The sequence below is a fragment of the Hetaerina americana genome, unplaced genomic scaffold (genome assembly GCF_022747635.1).
Source record: "Hetaerina americana unplaced genomic scaffold, ioHetAmer1.1.p SCAF_5, whole genome shotgun sequence".
In the NCBI taxonomy this organism is placed as follows: Eukaryota; Metazoa; Arthropoda; class Insecta; order Odonata; family Calopterygidae; genus Hetaerina; species Hetaerina americana.
In genome coordinates, this window is record NW_027287095.1 from 11,347,817 (window position 1) to 11,371,926 (window position 24,110).

At 40.9% G+C, this 24,110-nt stretch overlaps 1 protein-coding gene across 1 annotated transcript in view; it reads left to right on the forward strand.

Moving 5' to 3' along the window:
* Positions 1-20,569, forward strand: part of LOC139694004 (WSCD family member AAEL009094-like) — a 72,360-nt gene extending 51,791 nt beyond the window's left edge. Inside the window, exons 2-5 of the mRNA XM_071592390.1 lie at positions 1,569-1,835; positions 6,827-7,076; positions 12,146-12,397; positions 17,703-20,569. Coding sequence (XP_071448491.1) covers positions 1,761-1,835; positions 6,827-7,076; positions 12,146-12,397; positions 17,703-18,106 — 981 coding nt within the window. The 5' untranslated portion in view covers positions 1,569-1,760 and the 3' untranslated portion in view covers positions 18,107-20,569. The remainder of the gene's footprint in view (positions 1-1,568; positions 1,836-6,826; positions 7,077-12,145; positions 12,398-17,702) is intronic.
* The last annotated feature ends 3,541 nt before the right edge of the window (positions 20,570-24,110 follow it).

A 24,110-nucleotide genomic window follows, 5' to 3' on the forward strand; every position in this document is an offset into this window, starting at 1 on the left:
CATGCAAAAATTTTACTAGCAGTCGACAATATTAGCTTTAGAATTAATTTGCCTTTATGGCGTGGTGTTGTTTGGGTAGAAGCGTTGTTAAGGTGCTTGGGTGGATCGTCGCTGCCATTTTTGTCCCGTCAGGGTCAGGTCAGTCCGTTGAAAGCGGGCACGGGAACACGTGGAAAGGTGAGGTGATGCTATTGGTATACGGATTTGCTCATTAAAAACATCATCATCGCAGAATAAAATTGAAAATTAAGAATTTGTTTCATCGCGTGTGTGTCAACGTGAATACCATATAAAATCACCCATATATTTCGAGCGATCATGCAATAAAAAGCAAGTCGTGACGTAATATTCCTGTTTCCTAGCGACACGCCAATCCCCCTCGATCGGAAAGTTCGCGCACGGAGGCGGGAGCGGCCGTCAGCGTGCGATGGCGTCAGGGCGGCCTGCTTTCATATCGACCAGCTTCTTAATGTGCCGCAAGCTCGAGAGACTCGTGTACGTGCACTGCTGATTCCAAATTCGGTCTTTAAGCCTCCAGAGATTCTCCGTTTCGCCGTTCGATTTACTACATCTCGTGTGCTTCAACCGAATGAATAATTCATTATTTTTGGCTAACATATTTTGTGTATCACTTTCTTGCTTAAATATTGTACACTTAAAATAATACTAGGACTCGGCACAGATCTTTAGAATAATTCATTCAGATATTTACCCTATAAATATATATATATATAATTCAAACGAAGGAACAACATGGCGTTAGCCAGCAAAAATATAAAAAAATGCATAAACATGGATACCCACACACGTATTCCAAATTTTCGATGGCAAGCTTACCTTCCTCTGGGGAAAGAAGCATACTTCTTGGTCTTGCCTACGAAAATTTGGAATACGTGTGTCCGTTTTTATCTGCTTTTCAAGATTTTGTTGGCTCGCCCCTTCTTATGAATTATTATATGTGAGTGAATATTAATAAATTAGAGCAACGTGTCCCCCACCATACGCTTTTGCTTCTGTTTGTGGAGTGTAGCTTAAATTCAGTCGAGAGAGGCGCATGTGAAGCGCCGGCTGGCGGCCACCTCGACGCACCACGCCTCTGCACCTACCTCCGGCCTTTTCCGCATATTGACTCAAGATGCCCGTGGGTTGGTAACGATAATATTACAGTGAATTGATAGGTTGTTATGGTTAATAAAGAATGCAAGAGGAGATTGATTTAAACGTTTTCATGGTTGAAATCCTATTACGTCGAGTGAATTTTTAAGAAGGCGAGCGTCTTTTGAGGTTCTTTTGTGGGTCCATCATAGTCGACAATGGCTCGGCCAATCGGATACAAGGACGAAAACTGGTCTGCAGTGTTTTCCCAAGACATAGACAATTCATTTACAATTGAAACTCGGTAAAATATGATTTTTTCATTCAAAAATTAATTGAAAACCTGACAATAACCACTGATGAAGACATTCTGACCACCACACGTATCAAATGTGGTCACTAGACGCACGAGCAGTTCTCTGAGACTTGCGCCGGCGACCCCCTAATCTCTCTCTCTCTTTCTCCCCCCACAGCTCTTCCTCCTCTCCGGCGGTCCACCCCGCAGCAGCAGGTGACGAGAGCCCCCAGGGGGGACGCCCGCGCCTTCGCCCCCCCCCGCGGACGCCCTCGCCTGGGGTTGCCCCTGGCGGTGGTGCAGGGCCCGGCTGACGGCGGCCGCCATCCTCCTCGCCGCGTACACCCTCACCGTTGCCCTTCTCTCGGCCATGTCTCTCCAGCAGCAGCACCACCACCGACCACCACCATCCTCCCCGCCGCACCGTACCCACGCTCTCCAACAGGTAATGCCACACTCGGGGTGACCTGGGGTCATATGTCGTGAGTATCGATACAATCTAAATGGAAAAACCGTGGCTCGAATGTGAACTGAGGCAAAAAGATAAGGATTTATCCTATCAATTGCGGGAGGAAGGCCACTGGAGAGGAGTGTATCGTGCTCGGCGGCGGAGGAGGCAAGGCCCCCGCGGTCGACATGGCACGAAACCCTTGATTAATCAAGCTGGAAGGAAAGAAAAAGAGGGCAGAAAAGAGGGCCGAAATGCTTCAGCTAGGGAGATGAAATGCTGGGGAGGTTAGGACGCTGGTTAGTACAGAGAAGTTAGACAGCACTAAGAAGGGAATGGAGGAATATTATGGATGTCTGAGGTTCGTGTGAGATGAGATGGAGAAACAGTGGCGATTAATTTTTCAGACAAGTTTATATCAGTGTGAGAAGGTGATTCGAGTAGCACAGTGTTTGCGCTGAATAGGAAACTGAAGGAAAGGATGACTAATATAAATGAGGAAAGTGATAGAATTTAATTGAATATTGATGTATTGGTCGACCTAAAAAATTTAGTGACCGTCCAAGGTCTACTTGCACGTCAAAACGTAGTCACCAGGAGGAAAATAATGGGTTATGTAAAACCAATAATGGTCCGAAAGGAAGATTATATACTACTATAACCAATTGGAAGTAGTAATTGGGAAATTGGTGGGAAGAAAACACCGAATAGCGGTGTGGAGATTGGGACTCAGGGTTGGGGAACGGATAAGAAGGGGAGGAGGGAGGCATGCAATTACGGTTTCGGAACTACTACATCGAGGAGAGAAAGCAATCAAGTTTTTCAGCAGGATTAGTTCGGAAATATGGAACACCTGGTTCACACACAGGCGTCAATATTCATGGCAAATGCCGGGAGAATAGGGAAGTTGTACCAACTATAAAAATACAGTTAAACTTTATTTTGCGATCGTTTATCTAACAAAACATGCGATTTTCAAAATTCAAGCATTTTGACGAAATAGAATAGGATTAAAGTGTCAAGTTGAAGGTTTGATAGGATTAAAAAGACAGGAATATTATGTACTACTTAATAGCATTTAAATTAGACAAAATTGATAATAAATATTTCGGAAGGTGGTTAGGCACGGGATTGCAAAAATGCAGACAAAAAATAACAATTTGGCGAATTTATCGCCAAGGTCATGTCGCACCTTCACTAGTAGTAAAAGTAGTTCAAACTAGTAGTAAATTGTGCGTAGATATGTATGTGCAATCCTTTTCATAACCTTCTCATTATTAAATGGTATTCTATATTTTTGAAAATACATTTTTGGATAATTTAATACATAAATGGTGACTATGAAAAGAATTAAATACTAATGTAATACAAGTGATTCGTTTTATAGGATAACCGAAAGAAGTTAGTGGAGAAACATACACAGGGATAAGGGGTGAAGAATGAACAGTGAACTGAATAATACGTATACTCTGTCGAGAAATGTACTGACCCAAATAAACATGGTGAAAATATATAGAGAAAGGATATAGAGAAACCATGCATAGTGCTGTTCAGTGTTGTCTGTGCGATCTGTCACAATTCAGGTCCCTAGCGAGACAGGTTTGCGAGAAATTTTGAAAGGTTGGTGAAAAAAGGTTGGTGATGGAAATAAAAATATGGAAAAGGAGGGATAAAATGGTACCAAATATCGACACCGGAGGAAAGTTCGTAAGTATGAAAATCCCCCGACTGGGTGGCGATGTTGCTGAGAAGAAGTTAGACGTGTGCGAAAGAAATAATTTCAAACCGCGAGTTTTTCACTTCGGACAAACTTTGGCTGGAGGTTGGAAGGAATAAGATCGATAAGAAGCGAGTGAAATAGTGGATGGAATCTCAGGATTGGTGCAAAATCCGACCTGGATCGGATTTCACCGAAATCACTACGATGCCGCTATCCTTGACGAGGCGTGGCAGTGCCATCGGAACTAAAATGCAGGAGAAATTAAAAAATATACAACTCGGAATACCAACTTGTATCTCCTCACCGTCGTGGACTGTTGGTATGCTGTCTCACTGCGTGGCATAGTCGACGCACTTCGCAGTCGGATAATACTTCAGAGTGAACCACCCAAAGCGATGAAGGCTGAAAATTCACAAACACTCGGTTCCGCAAGATTCTCTCGGATCGGATCAATAAAGTTTTACACAGCCAACAATCCATATGTTAAGGTCACGGTGATGATCGAACTACAACAGGACTTTGGAAGACATAATCAACAAAACTTTATTAAATAAGCCACCGAAAAACAAAAAATCCTGATGATTTACGGCGGACGTGTGTAGCGTGGGAGAGGTCCCCTCCCAGGAGTGAGCGTGCTGAACGCTTTTGCGATCGCTGTTTCCAACGAAATCTGGGTTGGAGACCACGCGCGTGATCAAAACCTAAATTTTCCATGTGTGAACATGTACGAGTTTTGAAAGAAAAGTTAGCATCTGCAAAGATTTACATTCCAAATTATTCCACTTAGATATTCGAGGTAACAAAGGTCGATCCTTTTCCCATTTCCACGCACTGATTTAAGGAATTTTAGCGATCAGGGAATCTTTTAACGGAATGTAATGGGTAGAAGGTTACTTTTTCCAAATACACCGAATCCAAGATAGATGAGATATTCGCTCGGTTGGGAAAGGGCGGTTAGACGGAGAGGTTTCTATGTACCGCGATCTGATAAGGCCACACCTACTTGGAGAGACCGTGGGAAAGGGCATGAGAGTGATGAATCTGAAGAGAGCGTTGCACCAGATATTTGATCAGTCTTATTGTGGCTTATGAAGTTGTCTTTCGACAAGGAGGAAATATTGGCGATGAATAAAACTGGAAATGACTTCCCCTTCAGTGGTGGCATCGATCCTGTATGGGTAGTCCTACAGTTCAGAAGAGAAAAGTCCTAGCAATCTCATATAATAATAGAGAAAATTTTAGGATACCAGAGATTTTGGGACAGGGTTGACAGACAGGGGTGTTCATTAGCACCAGTGCTGTTCAACGTATATGTGGAGGAAATAATTAAAGAGGCATGGGAAGAACTAGGGATAGGAATGAAAGTCGGTTGAGATTTCATTAAAACAGTTTTGTTGATGTTCAAGCTTAAGTTTGTCAGGCAGCCAAGTGGTTTCAAACTCTGCTGAGTGCATGGAAAAATGAGTGCGACAAGTAAGGAATGATAATATAAATGAACAAAACGAAGTTAATGCTGTTTTCCAGAAAGGAAAAGGCTGAGATAAATATCAAAATTCATAAACTTGAGCAGGTGGAACAGTTAACCTATCTCGAAATTGTTCTGGACCAAAGTGGTCGGAATGGGAGGGACAAAAAGACAGAAAATTTAGTTAGGTACCCGAGGAAGGGGCAGGGATATAAGAGGGATGTTGAAGGTAGGAATGAAGTACGAGCATATATATGGAGCTGTAGTGGGACTTACTTTAGAATCCAAAGTCAGGTCCTGTTTTTTATCAGGAAAGGCAAGCAAATGTATTTTTGTACAATTGTTTAGACTGTGCCCATCCAAACATACGAAAAATGCTCACACAAACATTTTAAAAATGTATTTATATATATTGATAATGTAGAAGCACTCACGAGAGCTATATAAAACTTGGCCAGCGCAATAAAACACATAAATAGGCATAGAAAACATGTAAAAGAACTCTCATATTTAAGATATTTTCAGCTTTTGGCCTTCTCTCAGGTCTTCTTCAGGTCGGACTCTGGACTTGAGGTTAAGACTATCTTAAATTTTCTGTTTTATGTGTTTTCTCTGTAAGTGAGCATATGTGTTTATGTGTGTAAGGTTCAGAAAGGTGGTTGTGCCGTCGAAATATTCAATAACCAAATCTGTGAGTGTCTCCTTATATCTCACGAATGCGACACGTGGTTGCCTTTTTATTTTTAAAATAATTCCAGCGCAAGCAATATCAATTTCTTTCCCAGATACCTATTGTCCCCATCGTTCATCTTCCCTGGTTTACTACGCGCGAGGGTTTTTGAACACCACCTTGCTGCCGAGTTAATTCGACGTGGTTGGGCTTTTTTATATTATCCATGTACGCGCAATCCAGCGTGTTATATTTTGCCCAATATTAATTTAAATCTCAGATCCTCGTTTTTTACTGTGCGACCAGCATCGCTCGTCAGTGGAGAACGCCCTCGGTGATCCTTCGCATTCTCCGCCCCGCCCCGCATGACGCCTCATCGCGGAAATTCAATATCGCTTGCATTTGGCCGTACCAATCGTGTGCTGTGAGTTGTTTTGTACGTCCGACCGGCAGTGTCTTCCTTTTCTATCATTTGCCATCATGGATCATACGTCTTAGCTAATATTTCTCCAATATTTGGAGATCGTTGGAGACGTGGCCGTCTCAGGCTCGATTTCATGAGTTCCATTGGCAGCCCATGAGGCTTCGATCTTCTCTGACAGCTCCATTCCGGAAGACTGGCGCAAGTAGAAACGATCCTACCTCCGGATATGTTCGGCCACCAACGGTTTCAACTTTTTATCACTCTTTCATCGCCATGTTTTCTTGTCTCATGTTACATGTAAATACAAGTACTTTTACATGTAAATACATGTACTTTTTCGTTCTGCTTTATGAATATGAATTATGCAATGATTTTTGAGGTTTTCATTGTGAGCTATTGCACAATTGAAGCGCGGCTATCTAACGTTTGTTTCTACCCCCCCCCCTCCGGGCCACTCTACCTGCCGGAGTCACCAATCTTATATCACCGGTGATTGGTTGTCGGCGACTATTTCCCTTTTTGGCCTTCCACCCCAGAAAATCTGCGATAAGCCGTGTTTCAAATCCCGTGGTTCATTCTCGGACGAGGACACCCCCATCGAAGGGTGATCGGAATGAATGTCAGAAAGACCCCAACATGCTTGAATTATGAGGTCAGCTGGCCCTTCCTCTATCTTATCCTTACCTTTCGTCTCCCTGGCGGCTAAAAGGCCATGCTGGCGGGAGGCGCCGAGCAGCCGCCGTCGCCGCCGCACGAAGCCCCCAAAGGCCTGAGGGCCGCCGCAGCGGGTGGCCGTGGTCTGGAGCTCTTCCGGGGGGGAGCGGGGCCACCGAGGAGGGCTCGCCTGCACTGGTGCCGACCCTTGAGGTTCCTCGCCACCCCCGGTCCCGTGGTGGCGCTGGCGTCGTTCCCGGGGAGCGGAAACACGTGGCTCCGTTACCTCATCCAGCAAGCGACAGGTGGGGTGATTTTGTCATCTCTTCGTTATTCCTGTGCTGCCTCTCCTATCCACTAACCATTTGACTCTTTTGGGTGTTTCCAGCTGTAAGCACCAATATCTTAATGACTGTGTGGTTCTTTTTGTAAGTAGGAGTTTAAACTAAGTGTTTATTCCAGATTTACGAGTACGTTTTGATATGGTGCCAACTCTGAAACATCAAACAATCGAACTCATGAAGATTCAGTTAATCAGTGAAAAAATGCTCAATGCCATTTATTTCAATACACTAGGACTATTTGGCACTATTTTTTACTTCAGATATCAAACTAATCAATATTCCTTTTTAGCGATTGACAACTCATATTACGTTTGTTCCTATGAAAGACTTCAGTCATCGGCACGGTGTGAATACATTGTCTATTGACTGCAGAAAGGCATTGATCAAGGAGCTGAGAGGCAAAAGCTACAAGTTTGATTCCTTATGCTTTTCTGATTACAGGGGAATTTGAGGAGTTATGTAGACATTTCGAATTACATTCGATTCCGACTGGTGAGGCAGGATTGTAGTAATTCGCGTGAGGAACCGCCGGCATTGTAGATTGTTCTTAAGGAGGTCGTGACCAACAATTTGGAAAGCTCTTGTAGAGGTAAAAAAATACGTCCGGTCACCCTCTTTGCTGACTGATTTCATACAAGTTTGTACAACTATAATCTAGTGCACGGTAAGAGGAGTAGAAGAACCCCACCCGCGAATTCCGGTCAACCGCCCGAGACAAAAATAGGTTTAATTTTCATCTTTATAAGAGGGTCATCCGGAAAGTAGTACCCGTTCGTGAAATAAAGACACAAAAGTAAATATTAACAAACATAAAAAATTTTATTTGAAAGAGGATACTTTAAACTACTTCTCAACATAATCTCCAAGCAAATTAAGGCATTTGTCATAACGTGTGACAAGTTTCTGTACAATTTACATGGGCGAACGTTTCTTGCATTGAGGAATTTAATCACTGCCCTCACTTCACAACTGGCGGCGTTCTCAATTTTTTTAAACATTGTAAACAATCACAGAAACAACACAGGCAATGCTAGCGTCACGCAACTTGGCTCAGAGAAGGCAGACAAGCCACTGAAGCTATCTGACCTCGTCCAGCGGCTACTCGCGTCGTCAGCACTTCATGCGGCACGAACGGGTACTACTTTCCGGATGACCCTCGTATATAGGTTGGGAAAATAATGCAATATAATTATGGGTTTATTTCAGTTCTCTCTCCGAGTTCCCCGCTGGTAGTACCCCCCTTTCTGTAAATTCCCTCACCACTTGATGGTGCTAAAATGGACAATGGAGATGTGGATTGGAAGAAATGGTGAGGCTCGTTCAACCGGGGTGGAAGGTTGAATCCGAGGGAAGAGGACCTGCGCATGAATTATGATGTGAACCACGAGTGTGTGCCAAATAAATTAGATGCTGCTCATGTTTTCTCATCATACATCACCAATGCTGTTATTCGTGGCTCAGAATTTTCTCGATATTCTCGAGATGTAATAAGAATTAATGAGAATAAAATTTTATTACCCTCGAATATGATAAATACTCATTGACATTTTCAATGAATAAAACTTCCATCGATGAAGAAGATATTCTGTTCAGCCCAACGTTGTCGATTGTTCTCAAGAAGGTCGTGGCCAACAATTTCGAAAGTTCTCGTGGAGTTTTAAAAAATACGTCCGGCTTATGTCATCATGCATGAAAATTTTCAAATTCATATTTTTTTTATTAAGTACATGTGTATTAGATAAATGTTCACTGTCAATTATAAAAAGCGTAATATACGAGTAATAAAAATTTGTTATTGCTATTGTAACAGCAAAACTTCCTCGAACTTTTCTCGGGAGAGACAGTCAGGAATCAATATTGATTACCAGATCCTGCAAAAGACATCCTACGCTGCACATAATATTGCATATTTACATCCAATAGTAATTGCACGATCCTTTAGTAAATTTATATAAATAACTAACTATTTATGTACGCTATCATAGCTCATTTAATAATATTAGATGTTTCTGTCACAATCGCAAAATCTTTTGACGCTCCTAGGCGAATTCAATTTTATATGTTTGGTTGAATATCAGTTCGAATAAAATAAAGTTAGGCGTCCTCCCAAGCCTGTAGATTGAAACTTTCGTATCATGCCTAACGGAAGGCGAATGATTTTTACACTCTGAAACTGTTGCATTGAATTGCACATTAGCGGATGACTCCGTTAAAAGTTACTGTTGCGGCATCTCCAGCAGTTTCTTTGGAATTTGGGAAGTAATTAGTTTTTCAAATGTGAAAAGGAGGCGAAGAAAATATTTTTTACAGAATTAAATTAATACACACTAATATGTTTGTTTACTTTTCACAATTTATTAAACGATGTCTTAATTTTATTCTGCCTCTTGGTCTTTCACAAGCCATTCACTCTCCTCTCAATTATCTGTCCGGCGATCCGACTCGTAGCATTACGAAACCAGCGTGTAGCACACTCCTTAAAGGTTTATGATGTATATTGCTGGACGCTAGTGCTGGACTTGGCCGTTATTTTTCACGAGTAATTCAGAGAAATTGCTTCTATTCTCCACTCCCTTCACATTTCCGGAACTAAGGAATATATCTCTCCGTTCTTTTTCACGGCATGTGAATCATCTTCATTAATAGTATGAACGAATGAGGAGGGGGGAATGGTGACAGCGGGTGCCTCTGCACTGTAAGACGTAATCGCTGGTTGACCGATCGATCCCTTCGGTGTCGAAACACGCGAATCTGTCCAAGTTCCATCCTCATTAGTATTTACTGCCAATCTATTGAGAAAAAAATCCGGGAAACTCCTCCTTCCATCTTTTCCTCAACCCTCAAATACTTCCGAGGAGATTGCATGTATCCACACTGGCTTGTTTGATTTAATTAAGATTAGGGACCTGAAATTTTAGTACGACGTTGAAAATGTGGAAGTTAACATGTATCAAGCAGAAGATGGAGTGAGGAAATATAGCGTGCCACGGATGTGGGGGGAGGGGGTGAAGGAGAAAAATAGCGGAGATTATTGGAGCAATAATTAATAAGATTTTGTGGAGTGGAAGAGAACCAGCAAGGGATGACAGCAGTATTAAGCAAAAAGATTGGAAGAAATGTGGCAAATATGCATCAGGTGAAGGATAGAATTAGTGGAACTAGTAGAACAATCGATCTACTCTGCAAAAGCCATCGCGCCATAATTCAAATGAAAGTTGGCAGAAAAACAGAAGCTAAAATAAATTAAGTGGCTAGACAAGGGATCGCCGTCAAAGGAATTTGGGGAAATGGTGAAGAAATTAATATTTAATTCGTGGATAAGATCGCTGGTGAAGCAGGTTCCTTTATTGTCGGCGTGAAAATGGCGTGACCGTTAAATGAATTTCATTATTATTTTGGATTAATTTTTGGGCGAAAGAACGTTGGTACTCTTTGTCCCTGTTACGGGAATTATAAAAATAAATAAAATACATTATAATAAATTATTATGCATCTGCAGCTGTCGTAACACACTATCTACGAAGTGGGGGCACCGACACTCCCGAGCGTTGCAAATGGTCCAAAGGGCTGTTTTTTTTAGGAAAAAAGAAATATTTTTTATGTTTTAAATTGCTAATTTGTGACTTGACTTTTGTTATTTCAGGGGTTTGAGATTTTTGAGCTTACAGTAGCCAAACAGGTGAGTTTTAGCCAGTGTTCTTAAACATTACTAGTCGTGAAAGAGTACATTTTCTGGAGAAAATAAGTTTTTGTTTCTTTTCCGAGGTATAGTCAATTTTGGCAGCGTTATGACCGTTGTCAGGAGCGATCTCTTGATGAGTCATCGTCAGAAGCAATTGGGGAAGGCGTGAAGTCGTAAAAGGTGACGATAAATTAGTAGAAGATTGCCTTCTTCTGGGAAGGGCGGTGCTTAGAAAATACATTAGTCAAAGGTTGCCGGTGTGGTCAGAGGCTGAAATATAAGGTGCTATAGTGTCAGCCTACCATTTGATCGAAGAAATTGAAGTTGCAATATGTTTTCTAATTACAAAGTGATATTTATAATGGGATGATGGTATTTTGAAATGTAAGCAAAGTTGTGGGGGGCGGGGGTTGGCAAACGGGGGGGAGGGGGTTGGCAAGGTGCGAATAATAGGAAGGGGGCCATCTGTGACTGACCCCGTCGGTTCGACGCGGGTTTCGCGAAGTTTCCTTTATGCGTTAGTTCACTATCTAGTTTGGAAAACAAAATAAATCTGGGACGTAATTCGCAAAGATGCTAGGGAAATTCCCTTCCCATGTCCGTTATGGCTCAAAATCTTCTATCGCAGGGATGCAAAAATATATTATTGGGAAAAAATAATTGGGATGAGAGTAATACCCACACTTATTGGCCGCAGTTTAATTCAAATATCATCGGTACTCGAGGAAGTATCATGGTAAATCAAGCACGGCCTGTAAGTACAGTAAGTAATGGCAAGATCACTTTGGTGACTATTTGACGTAGCCGATGCAGTGTGAGGGCAAGTGTGGGAGAGGAAGGCAGCGTGTGGCGGTGAGCCGGGTCAGGGGTCGAGTTGAAGGAGACGTTCCCTTCCAGTCCCACCTGCCGTGCATCGACCCTCGAAGTAAGAAGGGCACATACATGCATTTGCCCTTATCGCCTCGGACGAGTTACCTGGCAGAGTTACGACATTACCATTCGGTCGTCTGCATGCATGATAAAAGAAATGAGTTAAGTCTTCCTGAATGAATTACTATTCCTCAACAATGTATTTTCATTCGTGTGATTTCCTTTTCTGTTCGATGTGTCACTTGTGTGTGTGACATGAAACCTTGGGATGTGCAATGGAGCTTATCGATCGGTGCGTTACGATTGAAAATACGTCGCTTGCCGTCAGAGAATCCTTGTCGGCCATTGGTTCGAGCGAATCAATGTTGGCTATCGATCGATATCTCCGAAATGCAAGTTTAAGTTAGAGTAATCCTCATGGGGATGATATTTATGGTGAATTGACACTCGCGTGACATTCCCCTTTCTTCCACCGAAGGCTTCTACACGGGCAGCGTGTATAAGGACTACGGGCTGCTGAAGAATGGCTTTCCGGCCGAGTCGGTGGTCAACGGTTCGGTGGCCGTAGTGAAGACGCACGAGTCGGGTCCTGGGGCAAGGGCCCCCTTCGCCAGGGCCGTGCTGCTCATCCGCTCACCGGGGGCTGCCATCCACGCCGAGTTCAACCGGCAAAGCGGCGGACACATCGGCTTCGCCTCCCCCGACAGATACAGGCGCAACCGGGGGAAATGTGAGTAGCACCCTCAGCATTGCCCTCTAATGTTGTTTCAACTTCGCCACGTTCTGGTTTTGGGTTTCTCGAACATCCGGAGGTGACCGCGGGGGTGGCCGTGAGACTCGGCTTGGGGACCAATATGAGTCAGCATCAGGGTTTTACGAGTATTAATTTCCAGGGAATTCATCTCTTTTTCCAATTATATTCCTATTCCTAATTATTTATCTATTTTGACTCGGGAGGCTAATATAATTATTATTAAAAGTCGTTCATACCCATTGGGTAATTTTATTGGAATTAAATGGTGTTGAAATTATTTTAGGATTAATTTCATGCATATTCTGTCTTATATCGGGGTAATTTTTTTCATTTTCATCAGTGCCGAAATATTTATAAGTGCAATGTGTTTCAAGCTCCTAAAACCACCTAGCACAATATAACTACCAGGAACTCCTATTATTAGGTGTAACGCGTAGAATTTGTCTAAAGCGAATGAAATTTCAATGTATCCGCTAAAGATTTCAACAGAGCTCAGTACATTTCCTAGATCTTTATCGCTCTTGCCATATCGTTTAAGATCTTTCTCATAGGTTATGTGGTTAATTGGCAGACTCTGAGTTGAATGACACGGGTCGTACCTTGGCTCTTTGTGCTCTTCCCTCTGGGGTGCTCTCACTCGAGGAACACCTGGGGCTGTCGAACCTTACATTCTGGATTACTATCCTCTTCGGGGTGGTCCACCTCCTCGTTCCTCACCACCCACTCCTCAATACGAAATGTGTACTCCTCACCTTGCCATTGTCGTTTAGGCGTGTTCACTATTCTGAATGGAAAGATCTGCTCCCCAAAGCTCATCTTCGACATTGCTTTCTTACGCCCTTTGAATTGTATCTTCTGAATTTACTGCATCGACTGTGATAAAATATAACCGACCCATTTGGTGAGACTAAAGCAGCTGTTCCTTGTGTTCGGTTATCTTTGATGTCCTGTCATAAGTTACTATTTTTAGAACCTTCTCCTCCAGTATCCCCTGCGTTATTAGACTGCCATTCTATTCGGGCACCTTCGTACCATTCCTGAGCTATAACTCTTGTCCGCCACATTCTTGGGATAAATCCAATTGCACAGTACCTTTCTCTTCAGTGTTAAGATGTTCGCCTTCACCAATCGTAACCTATTCTTTCAATGGAGGGAAGTTCTACATAAGGTCCCTTCATGGCATAACATAGTCTGAGGAGCCAGGGCCAAGCAGCCATACTTCTCAACTTTGATTGGCGGACTGGTATTGCGCAAATACAGCTTTATACTCCCTTTTTCACCGCAGCAGCCAATGCCTCTGTTCCTATTTCTCTTCAGGAGGAACGGCAGTAAGAGAGGGAAGTGTGCGCCTTACTTGTGCGCACTTCCTCTCCATCGTTTTACAAGCCCCAAATGAGTCTTTCATACTCCGGTGGTTGGCCCATTTAAAAGAATGAGGTTATGGCGTCATCCTTAAACTGAAACCCACTTTCCGTCACTTTTATACTCATATCTGGGATTTTGCTTACTATACTTCCTAATTCTTTATAACCTTCTAATATCTTCGATCTTCTTTATGGTGACCAAATTCGATCTTCTTCATCTTTTGGAGAAATATTGTTTGCTGCAGTAAACCTTAGCTCGTGCAAGCCTCCTCAATTGCTCTCTTGCAATGGCCGATGTCGTCTGAATATGTATCATCTACAGATGACAGTAAAATATCTAGTGCGACATTATTCTCCATGCTATGGCTCCTCATTTCATTCGGACGGACTTAATACTTGGTCTGCCTTCTTAAATCTCTTCCTCAACTTCATATCCATTTGAGCGCCTCCCAATATTGGGTGCTCAAGTATACTTACGTCGTCCACGTGAACCAGTCCATGCCATTCAAATTAAAACAGCTCATTAATCCCTAAATATCGCCAAAATTCAGTGCTCCTTCGTCCACCAAATGGATTCCCTCACCTTCTCCGGCTTAAGTTCCTTCTACTTCTTTTACTCCATAATAATAACGCCGTAACAGCCCATAATCCATTAGCAAAGCTTTTCTCACGTATTCGATACTTATGACAGGAATATTGCGCGAATAGAAATTATTGAATGACCTCACTCAGTAATGGATGTTGAAAAACTCATTTATTCTACCGACCATCAATAGCATTGTAATAAAAAAACAAGGTAAGGAAATAAGCATAAAATAATAATGTTTTTCTTTTGCGCGAACCTTCTTTCAACAACTCCATTCCATCTGTTCGTAATCATTTCCTGTCTACACATTTTCTCTTCCCCTCCCCCGTCCGCCATCTCATTCTAGCAACCCACGCCCCTTTCCCCCCCCCCCCCCCCCACGCGGCTACGTCCTAACCGATACTTCCCTCTTCACCCTTTCCCACCGCAAAGTCCCTTCGATAGCCCACCTCCCCTCCTCACGAGAATATATAAATTCCCTGGCAATGCATGATATCATAACAGATTATGTTGCCTGTGCGTCGAAACCGATAGTACTATAAAGTTTTTGAGTCAAAAAATACTAAGTTTATTAATTCAGTGAACTTTATTCTGCCTACATTCTCCCTTCTCTATTATTCTTCACAGTTCTTGTTACCCAAATTGTTTTCCCTCACTCGGATTTCCCCGAGAGCAATTTTCTCTCATTTTCAAGTCCCACTCAATCATTCCACGGCATGCGCTGCTATAGAAAGTTCTTTTTACGCTTAACTCACTTTAGAGGGATTCATGTGCAGCATTGCATGCGTATTGTCTTCGTGTTTCAATTTCTATAAAAATATCAGTTTCAACCAATGGCCAATGTCACGCTACGATGAAAAATATTAGGGATGATATCTCTGGCGACAAAAAGAATAAGATCACTTATGAGTATAAGATATCCAGAGCGAATGCCAAGAATGATGTTCGGAATGCGTAAAGTGAATTCAAAAGGAAAAGGTTAGCGAAAATTGGAAAGAAAATCCCAAAGCTCATGCATCAGAGAAGTTAAAGGAAATAACTCAACTGTTAATTCACTCAAAAATGATAAAGGCGAAAGAGTAACCAGGAGTTTTGAAAAAGCTAACTTATTAAATTCCTTCTTTCAAAGCGTCTTCTTTAATATCTCACCGAATTCCTCCGATAGCTTACCAAATCGTGACAATCAACCGATGCCCAAAATTGAAATCTCATGTAATGGAGTAGAACGTTTGCTGAAAAATATTAAACCTAATAAATCCCCCGGGCCCGATGAAATATACGCTCGTATATTTTAAGGATATAGCTTCGGAAATAGCACCATATCCACAAATAATATGTGAAAAGTCGCTGGTAGATCACAAGGATCCCAGAGATTGGAAAACGGCTAACGTAACACCAATATTTAAAAGCGGAGACAAGGAGGAACCGAGCCATTACAGACCTATTTCCCTCACATCTATTTCGTGCAAGGTTGTGGAACATGTAGTTGCTAGTTCTATCGTGAGACATCTCGATAATGAGAAGTTATTAATGAAAAATCAGCACGGGTGCGGAAAAGGTACATCCTGCGAGACACAACTTTTTGTCGCTTTTTGTCCATGATATTCTTATTTCGGGAGAGAGCAATGCTCCAGGGGACGCGATTTTTCTAGATTTCCAGAAAGCCTTCGACATAGTACCTCATAGTAAGCTACTCGCTACTCGCAAAGCTAGAAGCACATGGCATAGATAAAATACCCAGGGTTGAATTGAAGACTTTTTGAATGGTCGGGTTCAAAGAATAGTGATAGATGGAGTTAGCTAGAATACAGTAGAAGTTACCTCAGGTGTTCCCCAGGGAAGTGTCATCAGATTTCTTATATTCCATGTTTGGTTTAACGACATCGACTCCTTAGTTAATAGTAAGATACGTTTATTTACCGACGATTCAGTGGTTTACCGTGATATCCGTGATACTGAGGACACAGCAGCTTTGTCAGATGACCTTAATGCTATACAACGCTGATGCGACACTTGGCAATTAGAACTAAACTTAAAAAAGTGCGTAGTTATAAATTTTTGGAAAAAGAGAAATTCCCTCCCGAACGTGTACTGCGTTGGGAATACCGAAATGGAATGTGTAGACACAATTGAATTCTTAAGCGTTACCCTCAATCACGATCTCTCTTGGGTTAAACACATACGGGGAATATGTCGACAAGCTGATAAAAATTAGGATTTATTAGAAGAGTACTAGGTAAATGTGATGAAAAGGTCAAAGAGAAATGTTATCTGTCGTTGGTTAGGCTTCATTCAGAATATGCTGCTGGGATCCTCATGAAGTTGGATTGATTTCCGAATTGTATCGCGTGCAGCGTGGAGGAGCTAGATTTTTAAAATGCTGTTATGGTAAACTTAGTAGCTTATCCAAAATATTAGAGTGGCTAGGCTGGGAATCACTCACGGAGCGAAGGTTAAATTACAGATTGAAGAACCTGCATAAATTGGAAGGGAGTCTCTCTTACTACGGTAGGAGAGATCATGTTAGTAAAATTAGAGAGATTTAGTGTAGAACAGATATATTTAAGATGCTATTATTTCCACAAACGATAGGGGATCATAATAACTTTGTCCGACTGCGGTAGTCTCATGTTCGGGTAAAAATTAGTCTGGTACGTATTCACCCCCTGTCACACACCCTAGCGGTGGCTTGCAGGGTACATAAATAAATAAAAAATAAATGAACCAATATAATTTTCCTTGACGGTTTCAGTTACATGAGCTCGAATTATTTCACAGATATTGCTTAATTTGCTTGGTTCACCATAAGTATTACTAATCGTAAGGAATGCAGAAATTTCAACGACCAGGGTTTAAAGTATCGCGCCCCCGGATCTCGAGAAATTAGAGTGATTTTGCATTGCATGATTGACCAAGGACACCAGGAAAATCTTCTCGTCAACTCTCTAGACATACTACTTGTCAAAATCGACGATTTTTCCGCTATTACTATCGTTCTCAAATGTGGTTACGGCACGTAAGGTCTCCATATGCAAAGCTACTTATCTAGCTTCTGTCCACAGCTATCTAAGTCTGCTCACATACCCACTTGTGGTATTTTTCTGGCGTGTATACATGCACTTACTTCAATTAGTTACTCATACAACGTATTTCATCTTAATGTGCATGTAAAAATGACTTATAAGTACCAGTTACACACAATAATCAGGTTAATATGTACAGTACTTTTCTTTCGGCGAGTGAGGAAACCGTAAGTGGCGTCATAGTGACTCGATCCGCCCGGGAGGACGCGTGTGGCTGACGGACACACTCTCTCTTTCTCTCCGCTTAGATTGGCAGGACTTTGTGGCAGAGAAGCTCATCACGTGGAAGAAGACCAATCTGGATTGGCTGCTCCACTTCCAGGGCCCCATGCACGTGGTGCTTTACGACCAACTGGTGACCAACGTGGAGGACGAGCTGAGAGGCGTGCTCTCGTTCCTCGACTACCGGCCCTCGCCCGCAGCCCTAGACTGCGCCCTCTCCCGCCGGGAGGGCATCTATAAGAGGCGGCGGCGGGCTCTGCCCTTTGATCCATACACGCCCGCCATGAGGGCTTCGCTGAGGAGGGGCGAGGAGGAAGTGATGGCTGCTCTCAAGGGCCTCGTCTCAGCGCAGGCCCCCACCACTGTCGTGAGCCCCACGACCTCAGGGCCGGCGCCGGTCGAAGGGTGCGAGGACAAGTGTGGGCGCTAGCCAAGGGCGCCTCCATCTGGACAGCTTCCACCCGGGCGCCACGTGAAATGACGAGATATGGAAGCGGCGCTGTCAGGGGTGGAAGAAGTATAGCGGGTGTCTCGCCCAAGTGCACCAACTGATGTGAGGCGAATGTGGGGATGGGGGCGAAATTAGGCACCACTTGTTGATTTATATCATCATTTGGCCTCTTGCAGGAGAAAGAGTCATTGGAATGCTCGGCTGTTAGTGATCATTGGTTTTCATTCACCTTCCAAACTATATTCTTAGACCGCTCCATGTATTTGACCAAATGGTAGGGTGGAGGTATATGATGTGATGCCACCAATACACATGAGTACATAAATGTTTCATTGGAAGAATACTCTGATGTGTAGTATTTCTCTGGTAGGGGCAGCAGTGAGGATACAAATATAATTCAGAACTACATGTTATGTTGTTTGCTTTATGAACTTCTTCTCACAAATAGTATTTTAGTTTTTTTTTTGGAATAATAATACCTTGACTTAGAATGTAGATACGGTCCTCCAGCTGTGATAATATTTTGAGTCTGCATGTTTAAAATGAGTGTGTTATGACAAGGTGAATATTACAAGGAGAGGGAGGTAAGGGGAATGATTGGTTTGTGGAGGGGCATGAGCCCCCAAAGAAGAGTTCCCCTGCTAGGAGTGTGGCATACCCCTTATTTCAATCTCAATATTTACAAATCTATCCAAAAATCTTCCACACACCATAAATTATTAGATGGTTCAGTCTAGGTTATATAAGAGTCAAAACTATTCTTGTTGCTGAATATTTGGGATTATTTCATGATTTTCCATGGGCATCAGAATGTAATTCACCACATATTAACTTTTTTCATTGATATACATGTGTTGTTATGGAACACTCAATTTAACCAGCATACTCCAGATGGTAGCATGTGTGCTATTGCCTCTTAAACCTAAGTTCCCGTGTTCAAGTCCTCGACTTTGCTTCTTATAATGCAGCATCCTTCATGAGTTCTTGATTTTAATGAGAAAAATAACTCATGTTACAAAAAGTGAAAGATTTGGCTCTGTTTTCAAGCCAATGGGCCTTGTAGAATAAAGTGTTTGATGGTGTCAAAAAATGTTCATTTACAAACCTCATGGTAATGAGACTAAATATACTGCATATTTACCTATTGAGGTATTACAATAACTATTCCATTCAATGATTTGTGAGGAGATTTACTGGGTTGTGCACTTTCAGTCACATGTATTAAAATATAGGAACATATTCAGGTGATATTTCATTCGATAGATTACTCATGTCAAGCAGCTGTCTTCTCCCAAAGGCAAATCATTCAATCACCTGATCATCATTTAATCAATCATTCCATCTTGGGATATTCACAATGCTCAGACATTTGAAGCTGCTAATTCACTTACAAGGCAGTTTTATCTACAGGCTTATCATTGCAACAATTTGTGGGATGTGGTGTGGTGGGATTGCAACATTTTGAATGTAACATGCAACTGTAACTGATTTAAAATGATTTATAGTCACCATATAGCTTTCTCCTTGCCAATGTTAAGATTTTTCCCAAGTGTTTTGTAGTTCCCAGTAATTATTATCATTTATATCCTGGAGAGCAATATTTTTCAGTGATAGTTGAGATAGGCCAGTCTGAATATCCCTGTGATATTTATCATATATTGACATGACAATTTTTAGGTATTTCAAAATTATTCTTCTGAATATCAGATTAAGTTTCTTAATGCTAATTAATATCACATATATCAACACTTCACACATTTTTACGTGCATAGGTATAATATTAATATATAAACAACTTTTATTTAAGACGTAATGTTTCTACAAATTATATGACAGTAATGTCTGTTCTACAGTTTTAGTTGACTGCCCAGGTCAATCATCTCTCTCACAAATGGAAACGGTTTAATCAGGAAATACCGACTTCGTTTTTGATGCACTAAGCCCACTCATTTGAACAATTGTGTCGATTGCATTCTCTTAATTAAACAAAAATGCAGTGAGGTAAATTTTTTATCTTAAATACTGCAAAACATGAGGTGAAATTCATCTCTAAAAAAGGAAAATTTTGTTCCAAAAGTTATGACATTGATGTGGGTTATTTGAAACCACCGATCAGTAAAATTCCTCCTTTGACTATAAGGCATATACAATTATTTTAAGCTTCAAGAAAGGCAATTTCTGTACAATCAATAGTCCTGGTTTTCTTGTGGCTGATTTTCTTGCTGGAATTTGAGCTGCTTGTCCATTTGCAAAGAGGTTTAGTCTATAGCTTCAGGCTAAACTTTGTGAAAATCTATAATAAATAAAAAACACTAAAACTTTGTATACTTTCACAGTATTTTATGTACAAACAATTAGTTTCATTGCTGAGAGCACATGATGATGTTGCATCAGCAAAGAAACCGGTTATTGGTAATTAAAATACTGTAAAAACACAAAAAGTTTTGGTGTTTGAATTGGAGGTTTATAACTTGTTGAAAGATATGAAAGCCAAATTAAATCTTGCTCCTGCATTTGACTTATATGTATGATTTTAAATAATTTGATAGTTTCATGTGTGGATTAGATATAACAGTACCTTTACCCTCATCAATGTCTTTTCAGTTTTAACTTTTATATGCATAAAACTTAAATTAATCTGAAAAGTGTGATAATTTTAATAAGTTGTGCTAATTTACCATAGCGTCTGACCTGGAATGAAAATTATGGAAATTCACTCATCTCTTATTGGTAGCCATTGTGCAACTAACAGCTGAACCAAAAACAGGTTCAATTATCTGACAAATATGAGCTCAAGTAAGTGCAATTCTTGTTTGGATTATTTTCAAATGATTCACAATACTAAGAAAAACTATTAGAGAATTCTGATTGATGCTCTTCCGTATTAATTTTCACAGTAACTAGGAAGAAAATCCTGAGTAAATAAGCATTTAAAACACCAGCCCTTCATATTTTTTTTGGGACATGCACCATTCAAGGGAAATTATCTCAGTTTTTCAGGCCAATTTGAAGAACTAAATTAATATCATGATGATAAGAAAGTTTACTTGGGTTTTGGTGTGAGTGTGCGAATATTGAGTCTGTCTATTGAGAGCTAATGTGTTTGGACTGACAAGAGTCATGTGAAGTATAGCTGGAAGCTGTTTCAGTCTTGTGTTCATACTTACAGGAACTTCTGATAGTATCTGAGTGAATCAGTGAGTGTACGTGTGTGTGTGTATATATAGCTGAGGGTTTGCATCTGGTTTCTCACTTCTTCCTCCTTGGAGTGAGAGTGACCACCAGAGGAACATATTGTGCAGCATCTGCACCACACAATAATGAATGTGTGTCCTCTTTCCAGCAGGAATATGAGTGATCTTGATCCTTGTGTCATCTCTCTCCAAGTAGCAGAGCTATCCTGCAACACATTCAGAGCCTTCTTTCCTCCTTTGACCTTTTAAAGTTATGGCTGCATCTGTGTGAATGTTGTTTCCATAGTTTGAGGGTACATCAAATCCATTGATAATCTCTCTGCCTGATCAATCATGTGATATTGATCATAGATAATGAAAGTGGTGATTGAGACAGATTTCTATATTTCTATGAATGATAAATACCATTTTTCAATCAATAGAAATTTACTATGAATACTAAATGTCTACATTTTTCAATGAGATATGTATGTATATTTAAGTTGACAAATACTGCCTACATTTTGTTATGTGCTCAGTGCTTGTTTTTAATTATGTGGTGTGATATCAATAAGCTGTTATTGTTGTGGTAAAGTGGTGCTATTCCTTTCTTTGGTGATACCAATATCATTGTTGCTGTTTTGGGTAAACTTGAGTTTGATTTCCCTTTTTCCTCTTTTTGGAAGTTTGATGGACAAATGCTCATTGAATCTTATCAGCTATTAAAATCCAACCCAGGAAATGATATCTGAAAGTTTTTCCAACAAGGGTACATCCTTTGTGACTCAAAAGATGGCAACTACAAACATACGTCGAGGCCTAAGAGTTATCCACCATGTGGCATCTTGCATGTGATAGCATATGGGCCACCTAGAGTTTTAAATAGAAGTTAGACTCTTGTAACATGAGTAAGGGACATTTTCCTGCCTATTATGGAGAGTGAATATGGTGCAATCTCTAATCCTGTGGCTTATGCACATGTGTATTTGTCTTAGGTTGAATATAGATAATTCCACCTTTAGTTCTAGCCATAGTCAAAGCAATAATGAATAGTTTCCTCAAGTTTTATGAAGATGACAATGGCACAAAGCATTTTGCCAACCTATTACATAATCACATGAAATATATTTAGCATACTCTGCAGGTTTTTTTTAGCATCAGGATTAGGAGGGGAGAAGGCTTAGGGAGGATTTACCAATAAGGTGGAAGGTAAGGGGTCTTTGGGATGGTCTATTGCTTAGGGCATCCATTTTTTTCCACCTTTCTTTCTCTTGGAACAAGAATCTTCTTCATGAAGTTGCTGATTTGGTTTTTCTCAAATATTTATTTCAGAAAGTTGGATTTCAGGTCATACCTCCATGGTTCTTCTCCAACTCCCGTGCCCTCTCCTCTTCCCTTTCCATAGCTACATATTGTGCAAAATGTATTACACATGATTAATCTGCAGTGTAGCTAAACACAAACCATTCATTGTCTTGTTCATCGAACTTACTGGTTTACAGTGCAAAGTATATGTTTTTAACAAGGGATATCCATATTGTCCATGAATTCATGTCTGATTCAATTAAGTTAATTTAGTTCTTGCATTTTTTTCAGTCAATTGCGATGGTACTATCGAGTTTTCATTCAAATTCATAGTACATTATGAAGCTCATTACATACAAAGGAAGCACATAAATTTTCTCCTATCATGAATTGATAGATGCCATTAGAAATCACGCTCCTGACTCAAAGAAGAGCAAAAGAGTAATTTAGAGGGATCACCTTGAGTGCATGATTTGGATTTAATTTAGTTGCTTCATGCAGGACCTTACAGAATATGAGGAACCGTGACCTTATTAATATTTTTGAAATATCTTCATTGTGTAGAAACTGCTGAAAACATGCATATCATGAGGCAAGGTATATTGTTTGAGTTTGTTTTAAAGATCCTGCATTGAGTACTTATGAACCCATTAAGGCATCTGTCATAACTGTTATGGTCAAACTAAACTGCAGTTATCAACCTGAAGTTTGGTTTGATAGGTCAGGGTAGAACTCATTTATTACTAACTCCAATGATGTGTGTGGAATTTACACAGCAGGGTAATAAGGAGGGCCAGTTCCCTGGGTCACTTGTGGTTTTCTAGTAATATTTGGCACCCACAAAGTCACCCAGCTTAATTAAAGTCAAGGTTGCCCAGGGGCATCACCTGTAATTGAACCCAGTGCTCCTGGCCAATAGCTCAGAGTTCTACTCAACCACTCCCTACCACAGCACTTCCATTTCTATATATAGCGAATTTTGACATAAATGTTGGCATAGCCATCGAATATAAATCTGAAAAGACTAGGAAGACCAGTGTTTAAGTGCTCATTAGGAACTAGGGCATTTTAGCATTAGATGAACAAGACACCGCCAAAAATGTGACAGACACTACTTCTTCAAGTTTCATTTCTTCGGTTAATTGCCCCCATAGATTCTTTCCATTGATAAATATACAACTAGCATGTCATCCCTTAAAGTACAATCTGTTTCTCCATATCTTTGTTTAAATTAATTAATGGATGTTATTTTAAATATGGATGGATGGCATATGGATGAGCTTTCAGCATCCTTCCCTGAATTGTCTTTGATCTCACTAAATGTTTTTGTCCAAATTTCCTCGAATAGAGTAAGAAAATAGTCATCATTATAATGGAAAAGTTTAAAGCAATAACAGCAGCTTGCTTTAAATTAAAACATACACTATTTATTGTTTTACACTCAGAAATTAGGGGTCTCCTGTATGACTTCATACCCTGTATAATAAATACACTTATTGACCAGA